Below are 12945 nucleotides of genomic sequence, written 5' to 3' on the forward strand. Positions count from 1 at the left end.
GGTTTAAATTTCCCAGATTATTCCTGGGAATAGGGAACAAGTTCACCTGTCACTTGTGGTGTATATGCACTCGCTTTTCATGTCTGTAGTGGGGAGAGTGACAATTCTGTGCAGCTGTGTGTTGTGCTTCATGGAAAGCAGGAAGTTGTGCATTTATGAGCAGCCCAGAACTTCTGTGTAGGTCTGGATTGGTTCTTGAGTAGGGATTTCCACCCAGCATCTGTTCATAGTAGCCTTGTTCTTTGGTAGGGAACGCCAGTTTGATTGCAGAGCATTGCCGTGTAGGTAGCAGAAAGACCTGATTGGCGGTCGTGTTGGAAATGTGGGGCGATGTTGTAAGAGTGAGCGCCTCCTGGAAGTAATCACCTGGGTAATGAGGGTGCAGTCATCGCACTGAGTGTTTGGCTTTGCCTGTGGATGTTGCCCACGTTCTTGTTGGAAATAAGATGGTCGGTGATCAGCTCCGGAGTACCGTGTGAAAAGAAAGCGGTTCACTTTGGTATGTACCATATTTGGTTTTAGCAAAACCACAACTCTGAACTTCGTGGTCAGTGCTTGGTAGGCTGAACAAACCTGACTGTTCAAGTCCCAAAATGTTAGGTGTTGCAAAATTGGCTTTTAAGTCTTATAATGTTTCTCTGTTGAAGCCTAGCTTTTAAACAACTGTCCTGTAAAGTAGTGGATTATTAAACTTGTTTATCAAAGCTAATGTTGAAATATTTTTCTTAATATTTTGTGGATTTGTTCTCCTTGAAGCTTTGGAATTGCTGAGTTGTACTGTGGTTTCTTCCCTACTGCTGTAAAAGAGCGGGCAGTACATTTTCTTTTGGTGCAGGAAGCCTCAGCACAGAAATTGTTAGGGTCTGCTCAACTCCACGGCCTTGGTAGTGTGCTTAGCGAGGGACTGATGGCCGCAGTGCACGGGGAACTCGGCTGTTGGTTACGGTTGGTTTCGTCCTGCGTTTCATTGGCACATCTGAAGAGTGGCTGGGTATTTGGAGGGCAGCGCTCCTTTGACTGTGGGTGAAGTCTGCCAAAGATGACTTGGGGCAGCATCTGCTAGAAGTTATATGCCACAGTAAGAAAAATTTAACCTGATTTTGCCCTAGTCATGTTCCCACCCAAAAAGTAAATACTGGAGACACTTAACCTTAGGAAGGTTGCTTTTGTGCCAAATCTTTCTTTTTTTCTCCATTAGTGGCAAAATGTCAGTTCGCATTTCCCCTTTTTAATTACATGTCCATAGCTGATAGTTCAGTGCGTAGGCTACTCTTAACATAGAAGATGAGGCTACACTGAAGAGGGGACTTGAAAATAAGTGGTTGAGATGTGCGTCTGTATCAGTTTGCCGAAGCTGGGGTGCTGCTCAAGACTTCAGTGACTTGGAAAATTAATTGCATGTGATCTTTTTTAAAAAAAAAATATTAATTTTACCAAATAAATCCCTTTTGAGCATGCAGAGTTAGGTTTCTCTTTTTCTTTTTTTTTTTTCCCCTCAAAGCTGAAATAGCTGAAGTAGTGTAAGGAAAAAAGAAAACTGCTCCAGAGAGCATTAGATGAGATCTATGTGGATGGGCCACTTTCACCAGGGAAGCGTAGTACACATTGTCATCAAGCAACTGACTGTACTTTTTTAATTGAGGTTAGGGGACAAGGAAGTAGAACTTCCTAGATGTCCTCTGTGAAGAGACCTGCCGGTCGTCGTCGGAAGGTGGTGTTTCACCAGAGACAGACTGCCTGCGAAGGTAAGACAGCAGCGCGTGGGGGTGTGTACCCAAAGGCTTGGCGTCACGTCCTTGTGGTGGTGGAGATGGTCCTTAGACGCTGTTCTCCCCCTACCCCCCAGTTGTACAGTGAAAACATCTGGTCCTTTTTTTAAATCACTGTTGATTCAGGCCGTATCTGAAGTGGTGGCTAGAGATGAAAAGCTTTTAATTTCATTACTGGTTGTCAATTGATTTCTCAGTTGTAACACTTTAACAGGAGGAGGAAGATAATGCTCGTAATCAGTGAACTGATGAATGTTTCATTTACCACAAGTAAATGAAGACTTAAATTGAGCATGCTATCCCAGAAGATAAAAAGCCTAACAAGTTTCTTCCTTTCTGATTTTATTAAATGTGTGATGTCACCAGTCTGATTTGGGATGCCTGTCTGGATCTTGTCATGTCTTTCCATTCTGGAAGAGGCTTACAGGACTGTGAATATCCTACACCCTGTAGGAATTAAGTGAAGGATTCGACAATTGCACTGACAACATACTTGGGAAGTCTTAGCATTGAGCTTCAAAGGGATTTTAAGACATCAGACAGCTGTAAATCATTGTGTGCAAACGCAGCCATCAGCGTGAGAACTCTTCCCAGTTTGCGACACACCACTGGTTTATTATAAGAAGTTGGCTGAAGTGCTGGATGTGCTGTGCAGGTTGGTGGGCAACGCTCCGGGGGTTTTTGAGGTTCTTCCCCAGTGCAGTGTCATGAACACGGGCTGATTGCGTATGTTCGTAGGTACCGAATGCTTTGCTTGGTGGAGTAGAACTTAGGCTGCGAACTAAAGAACAATTTTGATCTGACAAGGGAAGTTACATGGCATTAAGTCAAGGGATTAATTTTGGAATCCTTGGCAGGGGATAGAATTGATCCAGAATGCACTCTAGAAAAGAATAAATGAACATCTAAAACAGCTGTAAGTCTTGTTTCTTGAACGTGGCTTTTTAAGGATACATGCAGTAACTAAAGGTGATAGGTAATGAGCCCCACTGTTTCTGTATATAACGGAAAAAAAAAATTTCTCCTTCCAAAATTGGTAAAGTTGGTCGCAACTTTGTGCTGTAGTAGAAATAGCCCAGTGTAATGGGGCGAAGGTTGACTTAATAACATGGAGGAAAGTTTACTAATGTGGTGATTCTCGTGGGGGAAAAAGCAAGCAGTAGGTAAGTTCTGTGGTGAAACATGAAGTAATTTTGAGTGTAATTATTGCAGCTGTTGAAAAGAAAAAAAAATGGCCTAACTACTGTAAATCTTGAATTGAATATTACAGTCCTGTTTATGCTGGAGACAAGAATTGTAATAGCTGTGGGATAACTTTTATGATTGCTGCAAGAGCTTCTGTATCAACGTGTGTCCATCTCGGGGCTAGCTTAGCCATTATGATGTCTTAATGTAGGTAAAATTGTGTCTGACTTCTTAGCTAGCAAGTATAAATAGCTTCGTCTTACTACAGCCTCATTCTGAATAGCACCTCTGTGCCTGAAATCCTGGCTGTCTGTAGGCTCTGCCAGCGCGCAGGTAAGTGACGTGTACCCTTTGCACCAGAATTCAGGTGTAAAACAGGCTGTCCTGTTTTACAGTCGGGCAGTGGGGCCTGTGTGGCCTGGCCTGACTAAGTAGATGATGTGCGTGGTTGTGGTGCGGATGTGGGCTTCTGGCTGTCGGCAGAGTCCCCGGAATAAGGTAAGGAAATGGCTTCTGAGGCAGGCGCTGCCTGGGGGAGCAGCTGGCCAGCTCCCTACCTCAGGGGGAACCACTGCAGGTGACATGAACGTTGTTCAGCAGCTGAGCACAAACATTTCCCTAATTACACTGTCTTATGGAATGGCTGCATCTTCCCTCTTCCTGACTCACTTGGTAAGTCATTTTTTCCTACAACAGTACACTGGCCAGGCTGTTTTGACACAGTCAGACCTACTTTGACTGAGTCTTCCTTCCGTAACTGAGGGTGATGCCAACAGCAGAAACGGACTCAGAACTCTGTAATGCCAGATAAGCTTGCTGCTCTTTAAAGTCAGAGTGACCTACAGCAGTCTGACACTAATTGTGTCAGATGCACGGCATTGCTTATGCTGTGCAGGAATTACTGTTGCTAATTTAACTTTGCCGTGTTCCCTGGCTCCTGAAGTCGGTGTAACCAACTTGTGTTGTCTTGCTGTGCTTACAGGGAAAGGCATCAACCCTCAAGCCAGTTTCCAGCACCCGCTTGTTAGTGACCGGGGCTACTCGTTTTAGGTGCTACTGTTCAAGAGGTGTTGGATGGCTTTTGGCAGAGGCTGATAGTGTAAAAAACTGAGAATTTAGTGTATGAAAGAATAAACAAACACACTCATGATGATTATATTTAATAATTGCTGATTTCTTTACACATAGAGTTGCTGGTGTCATTTTGCAAAGTACACTGATTTGGAATGGCTACACCTACTTTTTACAGGGTCATGTCTTCTGCTAAAAGTGCTTGTCTTGGCAGCTGAATTCAGTCCGAGGATCCTTTTGTAATATAGCCGCTTATTTTAAGAGTTCTCAGGCAATGCGCAAGGACACACTGTTTTGATTACTGTCAAACCAAAAAACACGCATCTTGACTGCTTATCTTGAATATTAAAATGATTAACACTAAGTAGCAACCCTAACATGTTTAAAGGCACTTTTTTTTGGAGGCCCAAGTCATCCTTACTTATGAGGGGTTTTGCTTTCTTTGAAACACTGATTTTTGTAACAATAGCTTCTCAAGTTTGGAAGAGTTCAAACCTCATGTGCAGAGGCATTGGTCCTAAAGAGATGAACAGACTGATGAAGTGTATCTGAGGTAAACAGCTCTTCCAAAGACTCTGGCTTTCTAAATTCTACTTTAAACATTGACACTAGCAGAGGCTTGTTTTTCAAAGTGGTGACTGTTGAATAAATCAGTCATGTGAGCAGAGGTCACTGTAATAGAACTGGCAATTAAACGAGGCTTTCTTTTTATAGCACCACAAATAACCTTTGGTTAATGTGTCAACTGTCTTACAGTTGACCTGCCACTTAAATTCTGAGGGACAGATGTTTAAATTGTATTGGAAATATTCCAGTTAGCAAATGCACTAAATAAAACATAACATGTTCCACTTTGAAAATGTAATTCAATAGTACGCTAAACTAACTGCTGCCCTTAAGAGCAGAGAATTGTACCATAACAGCGCCCTGTTACTTGCCAAACTTGCCAAAAAGGACTGTTTGATTGCTGTTCTTTCTGTGGTCCATTGTTGTTAAACTTACTCACATCCAGTTACAAACCGAGGGAGTTTTGTGCCCTGGGTGTGGAAGGTTACCCAGAGCTCGCGCTCTGTAGAAAGTAATGCTTGTCCCTTCCAGGAAAAAAGGGGATTGGTTTTTAGAGATACATGAAGGACACTGAAGTACTGTAATTAATTGAACTACGTGATTACTGCAAATCTGATTCAACCGTATGCCCCTCACTTTTAGAAAAAGCAATGTTTTATATTTTTGTCCTTTTCTGTATAGATTTTTAGCATCTTTGCTGGCTCTCATAAAACTTAGGACTAGCAAAAGGAATAATTAAAGAGTTTTCTAAATTATATTTTAATAAATGCATACCATATGCTCTTAAGCATTGACAGTTTGAAATCTGGCAATTCACTTAGGGAAAGGGGAGTCAGGACTCCCAGAAGATTAACACCTGAGTGCAGAACCTCCTATTCTACAGCTTAATAACTAAGCTAAATACTCAGCGAGAGGTTGGGCAAAATGAAACTGTACAAAAAGAGCACAGAAGAGGTGCGCTAAAGCAGAGCAGAATGCCCAGGTTCAGTGGAGCTGTGGGCAGCCTTCAGGCACCATTGACTGTTACTCTTGCAAAATCAAAAAGAAGCTGAAAAATTATACTTGAGCTTCCTTAACTGAGCAGCTGGCAGATCTCTTTGTGAACACAGCATAAGAAATCCACATAAGAAGCTCCTCCATAAATACTCTTGTCTTCTACTAGGAACTGTCGGAAAAGCATCTCAGGCTGCTCCCGTTGTTTCACTATCATCAGCTGAAAAGAGAAGAGACATCTTTTTAAGATAAAATTGTACTAAATGGCAGTACGGCTTTGCTCTGTCTATTACTGTATGCTGGGGGGTGGGGGGGAACCCCAAACCGAACCAATCTCTACCTTGCAGTAGCTGTATTTATGAACACAGGGGAGGGAGAGACAAGTGTGAATTAAGGTTTGCAGAATAAAATGGTAACCTTTAGATTCGACTACCTCTGAAAAGCTTTTGATTAAGAATTAAGCACCTTTGAGATGCTCGTGCCTACAATACATGCTGGAACTCACTGACGTACAGGAACATCCCTGATCTGTAAAACCTTTCACAGCTACTGCTCAGGTTTGTCAAAGCCAGTAGTAGTGTTCTGAACAGGTATGAGGAATGAGTTGGGGCAGAGGGAAGTTACCTTCATAGTGTAGGGCTTTTGGCTCTGGATATGCTGCAGTATTGACTTAAGTTTCTTAGAAAATGGATTGTCCAGGTCAGGCAGCGATGTCTGTTAGGATGAAAGCATGGCAGGTGGTTATATTCCAAGTTGCATCTCTTGCAAATTCATACAAGACTAGCTGCTGATAGGTACGATGCAAGTTACTGTGGATTTCATACTAAACTGGGAAATGCCATCTCTGTCACAAAAATACGTATGTCCCTCATCTGGCTAAACCATTCTTCAGTTTAATTTTCATACAGTGATTATTTTACTATCAGGAGAAACTTCATTGCAAAGTGCTTTGTTCCAATTTTAGCAATACACATTCAATATGACTTTAATATCTGCAACAGCAAAAATTTAAGAGGATTTAGAACGGTTGTGAAAGCTGCTCTCCTGTACGTGTTCAGAGTGTAAAAGCTTGTTGAAGTTTTATGTATGTTAAGACACCAGAAGTAGCTTAACACCTTCTGCTGGTCACCTGTTTCTGCTTTCAGTTGAATGATGAAAATCCACCTCACTTGTTTCCCTGATTAGCAGTCTGGCCTTACTACATGCCAAATTCTGAAAAAAGGGACTAGCGTCCATCTACTCACAGCCTCCGTGCTGATGTGTGCAAAGGACGGCACGTTGAAAAGCCCTTGGATGAGCTCGGGGGGTGCGCTGACTCCCAGCCATAGGAACATACTCAGACCGTTGGCCAGAAGGAAGACCCCTCCATCTGAGAGACGTTCCTCAGAGCAGCGGACGGCAGCTGGGACGGTGTCACTCTTCAGATCCAGGCTGTGCTATGGGGCAAAAATACACAAGTTGTAGACTTGGTGACTTCAACGTGACTAAAGCTCTAATTGGATACTGAAAAGTAACCATGGGAAGGTTTAGTACATCTGAGTGGGTTCCTGTCCAGATGACAGGAGCGACAACTTGAACCTCCTCTTTTTCAGTTAATACACTGTGTGCAAAGGAAGACCTGCCATAAGGGGGGGAGGATGGCGACACTTGCACCCCAGTGTTGATCTTTAGTAAAGCCGGCATCTTTCGTTAGGCTGGGCAAAAGCCTTGCTAAAAGTACAGTGAGGTTCCTAAGAGGACGCTGATGTCAATGAGTGATAGCGTTACTTCCCCAGTTTCCATTGAACTAGAGGTTCTACCTTCCCTCCTCAGTTTAGTTCAGTTAGCAACTACATCACAGTAAAAATGTGATCCAGCCTGGTAGTGTAACACTTGCCCAGCAGAGAGAAGCTTTTCTGCATCTACACAATTACAACAGTTTTACTGAAAACGAAAAGATGTGCAAACACCGTACTCACAAGCGGCAGAAGCTGGGGATAGAAGAACAACTGTGTGTCGGCTACCCCCATAGACAGGACCAGCTGTCGATGGTAAGCTCTCTCGTCCGTTGGGATTTCTGGTCTGCCAACTAGCACGCAGCTCTTCAACAGACAGTTCATGTACACTGGCAGCACCTTCATTGCGTCCGGAAGGATGAGCTGAGAGGCAGAGAAAGCTCGTTATTTAATACAGCCCTTGTGCTGGGGAATGAGCGCTGGACTTCCAAATGCTTTAATAAACCACTGCGTGTTTCTGTGATGAAAGAGGAAAAAAAAACCTAGAACACTTTTTTTTTATATGTGCTGTTTCAAACCAGCTGTGACAGCTCTGCATAGTTAATACATTTAACCCAAGAGACATGATTTGCCCTACAGACTGTAGTAATCATCGTGGATGCTGTCACCTCCCTGTAACCCGTGCTCATTTTTAGGTACTAAATGAAAAGGGGGTCACATAGGAAAAGGAGGTGGTTTTTTTTCTCAGATCAATTTAAGAGGGAAATGAAGGTCCACAGTACCTCTCCTTCTTTGGTATTATTTCTAACATATTTGGTCCTCGCTAACATTAAATAATTCATTGCCCAGGCTTTTGATTATGATGGGAAGCATTGCACCGTACGTAAAAGCATCGGTCTTTCTCCAAGTTGAAGCGCTGGGACATAAGGGTGAATGATTTAAAAGGAAACAACAATTGCTTTTACTGGAACATTGAATTTTAAAAAAGTCAGTCATGTAATTAGGATGTGCTAATAATTCTAATCTATACGTTACATTCAAGAAGAAAGAAAGTTTAAAGGAGATCAAAGGAGGAACTAATCTAAGTCAAATGCCTCCCACATTGTCAGAGTCCTTTGGCCTTCCTATTCACTTCAGCATTAATGTGCAAAATTGCCAGTTGTCACTCCAAAAGGTGTCAGAAAGCCAGCTGTTCCTGCTATCTTTTCAAGTGCCTCAAAATCTGAAGGAAATAGGGAAATATTTTGGGAGTTGCAAGAAAAATAGAAGTTAAACTCAAAAGCTTACAGGCTTTGGATTTCATTCAGCCACCTTTGGGTATTTGAAAAGACTTTTGTCAGAAACAGTTGCTGAAAGGATTTGAAAACACCTTTCTGTTGGTTCAGCTAGCCCTCCCCTCATGTTCTGAGGGCAGAAAATAGTAAGAGATGGCTTAAATTGATAGAATTTTCAACTAGTGTGGAATGTAAGTAATTGAGTTCCTAGAGCTTCTTACTACCACTACCCATTGGTAAATGGAGGAGTTATCAGACTGTTATCTTAATCACTGTGGACTCCCCCCCCCACACACACACCCCCAGGAGTTTGGCCCCATCTAGACAGGAGGTATGTGTTGTTCCAGCACACCTGACAGACCTAGGTGCAAACTCAGATTGTTTACTAAGACACAAAGCTATTTTTGTTCTTTGACAATACCAGTCTTACCTGTCAGAAATTAGAATACTAAAATCTTTAACAACGTAAGAAGAAGAAAAAAAAGCTTGGTGAGTCAGCACATAGTTCCAACAGGAAGAAAAAGGCTGTCTGAGCGCCTTTGTGTGAACATCATCATCAGTTTGCGAAAGGGCGGTGCCACTTGTTCCAGAACAGCCTCCGTGTGTTGTAATGGCTAACATTTGTCATTAATTATATTTGAGGGAAAAGGAAAAGTCTGTCCTGGAATTTTCCTTTCTGGCACTGCTGATGTTGCAGGGGTGGTGGTTCTGCTGCGGCAGAGCCTGGCTGGGGGAGGACTGAGTTCGGCTGGGTTTTACCTGGCTTACTGCTGACGGGCCGGCACAGTTCTTCCTGTAACACGCCAGCATGTGAGCTGTCTGAGTCACCAGGATCTCTCTGACCGTCTTCAGTGGCTGGCTTAGAATGGCCTTAAAAGCTGCAAATACAGAGGAACAAAAGAGCATGCTAAAGATGGACACGTACTCTGAAAGTAGCTGCATTCTACTACCTTCTGCTAACCTGAGGTCAATGGCTGGTTTTTAGTCTTTTACAGACAGCATCTTGGGGGATGTTTATGCATCTTTGCCAAAAAACCCCCACCAACCCTCCAATGCTATGATAGGACATCCATTTCTGTTACCTTGCCTATACAGTTTTGTGCATTACATGTGTCTGTCCACCTTCACAAGCATTACTGTCACAGCAGTATGTCTAAAATACGTAATCTAGTTGTCCTGTCAATTTTATAATACTTCAGGTGTTGCAAGTTACAAAACAACATCTCCCACTAGGTCATCACTTCAGCTCCCTCTCCTTCCCCTTCCCCTACCCCAAGGTAAGAAAGGAAACAAAAGCGGTCTGTCGTTACAACTTTACCTGACTTAGCAAAGAAGTTGATAAGTGCATCAGTCTCACAAGTCTTGTAGACATCAGCTAACTGGGAGCTACAGTTTAAACCTATATTGTGTATGCGGAGTCTTCTTTGCCCACTTATTGATGTGTAAAGGACAGCACACTGCAACAGAGGAGAAAATTGCCATTCAATTTTAAAACAAAAAGCTTCTGTCATGCGAGAGCCACCTACTTTGTGTGTAAAACACGTATCATTACTTCTGAAGACAGCCTAGCCTTGCAGTGCTGCTTCGGTGCTTCTGTCAGCTATAGGACCAACACACCTGTATTTTTTATGGAAGTATACTAGACATTATAAAAGTTATTAATCTTAAAATTATAAAAAAATATGAATATGACTGAAAGGCTTATTACTCTCATTTGCTACACAGTGATGGTATAAGCTGAAAATAAGAGACTGCTGACTGTAAATTTGTAAATCATACTTGGTAATTGTGTAATATTTGAACAGTTCAAATAAATAATTAATATATGTGAAAAGACGCCACAGAAGAGATGAGAAGCTTGTGGAGAAGTACTCTGCTCAGCACAGCTGCTCTTCACAAAACCAACAGAAAAGGTTCCTAGTCTTGAAAAGCTGTGTGGTTCGTTCTTTTTGTGTAAGTTGCTTCTGAGGTGAAACAAGAGGTCCTGCTAACCCCTGTATCCTGCACCTACCATGGGCTTAGATATTAAAAAACTGAGGGTGTAATTTAAGAATTTCCTTGTAACTCCACTTCTACCTCACTATAATGCATGATCCAAAGCCTGCAGGGCACACGCAGACTCCCCATTACTGCAGTCTGCCTTGCCTTCGACCCTTCCACAGGTATCTCTCTCCTACGAGAGCGCTGTAAATGGCACAGACATCCCTGTCGCTGCTGCATCGTGGCTCTAGGAAGCAACTTCAGCCGCACCAAACAACTGGCTGTTTCACAGTGCCGTATTCGCACAGGGATTAACTGCTGACCTACGAAATGTATTTATAGGGCCAAGCTAAAAGTCAAGTTGAACAGAAATAAAAAGTTCAGATAATTCTGTGGCTTAAGTTTAAAACCGTGCAAGCTGTAACATTCTCTGTCATTAAACAAGAAAAAGGTCATGGCTAAACCTGTAGAATAGTAAACAAGCTCCCGCTGCTGATAATGGCGGGGGGGTACTCCCATTCCTAACGAGATGTATCACAAGTCTGTTTGTTGGCAATTTAAGCAGAAAAATATCGATTATTGCCTAAAAGTGGCATTTCCAGGAAGTGTTACTGAGGTCCCGTGTTGTAGACTGAGGCGGGAAGCACAGATTTAATTAGCCCTGGAAGAGCCTGGCCTTCTCAAGGTAGGAGCAAAGCTCCTGATGCACAACACTCCTGTGCCAGCAGCGCTGCTGCGGCCGGGCCGAGCTGAGCTTGCAGGGCTGTGCAGTCGAGCAGAGGAACGCGAGGGCTTTCCTCTCTCCTCGCTCAGACTGGAAACGCTCTGTGTGGGAGGCAGCGCGCTGCATGTCTCCGCATCATTCGCAGAGCGCATCGTGATGCCCGTGGGTGAGTGCTGTGGGGCTGCCAGCACCCACGTGCCGAGAGCCTGAGGGAGGAGGGCAGCCAGCGGACCGTTTGCAAGCAAGCACTCTGATGGCAAGGGTACCATCGCTGGTGGGTCCTGAGCAGGCCGTAGGGTTGGGAGTGAGCTTTAGCAACAGAGAACTGCTCTTGAACAGAGATGTCACAAGGAATGCCACAGCAAAAACAGTTTCCATACAAGCAGTAATGAATCTTGTACTCCAAATAAACTTACTTAGTAAAATGGAAAAAATAATTGCTGACGAGGTCTTGGCATTTAGGAAGCATTTTGGTATCCTTGAACAGAACATGCAGTATAAAGGTAGGTGAACACACTAATTGTCATGAGGGGCGTTGTTTGTGCTTTTGAGGTAAGATGCAACTTTTGGCTAGTTAATTAAGACCTTTTTTTTTATTAGTGGTATTATGTGACCAGAGTCTGTGCAAAGCTCTGCCTTGCTCCCATCAGTCCCGCACTATAACTTTTTTTCTGCTACGGCTGCAGAAGTTCTTGCTCACAGTTTCATGACATCATTACATATAATTAAGCGGGGTTTTTTTACCTGAATTAAGGCTCCACTGTCTTCATTCAGCTTGTCATCATGTTTGAACTCCACTGTCACTGCCTTGTCACAGTCAACCGCTGCCATCTCTACATCTGTGGTGTTGTTCATGTAAATAGCACCAAAGAAGTCCGTAGCCCTGAAGCCTACAGCCAGATTAAAACAAAACAAACATAGCCCTTGTTTAAAAACGGCACAGAAAACTGGCATTACCTTGTGACTTTGGTTTTATGGTCAGTCAATGTTGCTTACTGAAGCAGGAACGACTGTCCCTCAGGGCTCTGCATTTTCTGACAGTTGGCCGAGAGGGAAAAGCTGATGGGCCATGAAGCTGCGCTGTGACTCTGAGACCACCCAGAACCTTTTGCGCTGTTCACTTGGCCACTTTGTGCGTGTGTATGTATTTTTCTTAAATACTTGCATTTAAGCTAAGAATGAATGCTTGAAAAGTAGACACAGTCATGTCATCTGAAGTATGAGAACAAAGAAAGATACGTGTCCAGCAGCAACACTTTTTTTAATACAACTTGCCTGCAATCCAAGATGCGTGCATAAGGATCGAAAATTAATGATGATGGAGGCATATACAGGCAGGACATACGCACGGTATCAGTCTATCCAATTACTTTGCAAGAGGTGCACAGTGAAGTTAAAACTGCCTCATCTTACAAGTGATCTGTACAGCACTAGGGTATTTAAAATTACATACTGTCATATGCATTGGCATTCATTTTCATTCCCAACGGGTACCATTACCTGTACTTGTCCGAACCCTCATTATTGCGTCAAATCCGGTCTTTTTTCCTACGTCCTTCCGGAGGTCCGTTAAGAACTGGGGGCTGTCAGCATCCAGCTGGAGGCGCACAGCAGAGGCAGAAGGGGCCGTTCACCACCGGGAGGCAGCAGCACAGCAGAAACCCAAC

General features: G+C 43.3%; 1 protein-coding gene across 1 annotated transcript in view; it reads right to left on the bottom strand.

Annotated features, from left to right (window-relative positions):
* Positions 1-5664: 5664 nt before the first annotated feature.
* Positions 5665-12945, bottom strand: part of SEC24D (SEC24 family member D) — a 51953-nt gene continuing 44672 nt past the window's right edge. Inside the window, exons 15-22 of the mRNA XM_009704202.1 lie at positions 12779-12875; positions 12023-12168; positions 9893-10031; positions 9334-9452; positions 7544-7723; positions 6830-7021; positions 6210-6299; positions 5665-5805 (exon numbers count right to left, since the gene is read on the bottom strand). Coding sequence (XP_009702504.1) covers positions 5665-5805; positions 6210-6299; positions 6830-7021; positions 7544-7723; positions 9334-9452; positions 9893-10031; positions 12023-12168; positions 12779-12875 — 1104 coding nt within the window. The remainder of the gene's footprint in view (positions 5806-6209; positions 6300-6829; positions 7022-7543; positions 7724-9333; positions 9453-9892; positions 10032-12022; positions 12169-12778; positions 12876-12945) is intronic.

This window comes from Cariama cristata, unplaced genomic scaffold, assembly GCF_000690535.1.
Source record: "Cariama cristata isolate BGI_N322 unplaced genomic scaffold, ASM69053v1 scaffold1447, whole genome shotgun sequence".
Taxonomy (NCBI): domain Eukaryota; kingdom Metazoa; phylum Chordata; class Aves; order Cariamiformes; family Cariamidae; genus Cariama; species Cariama cristata.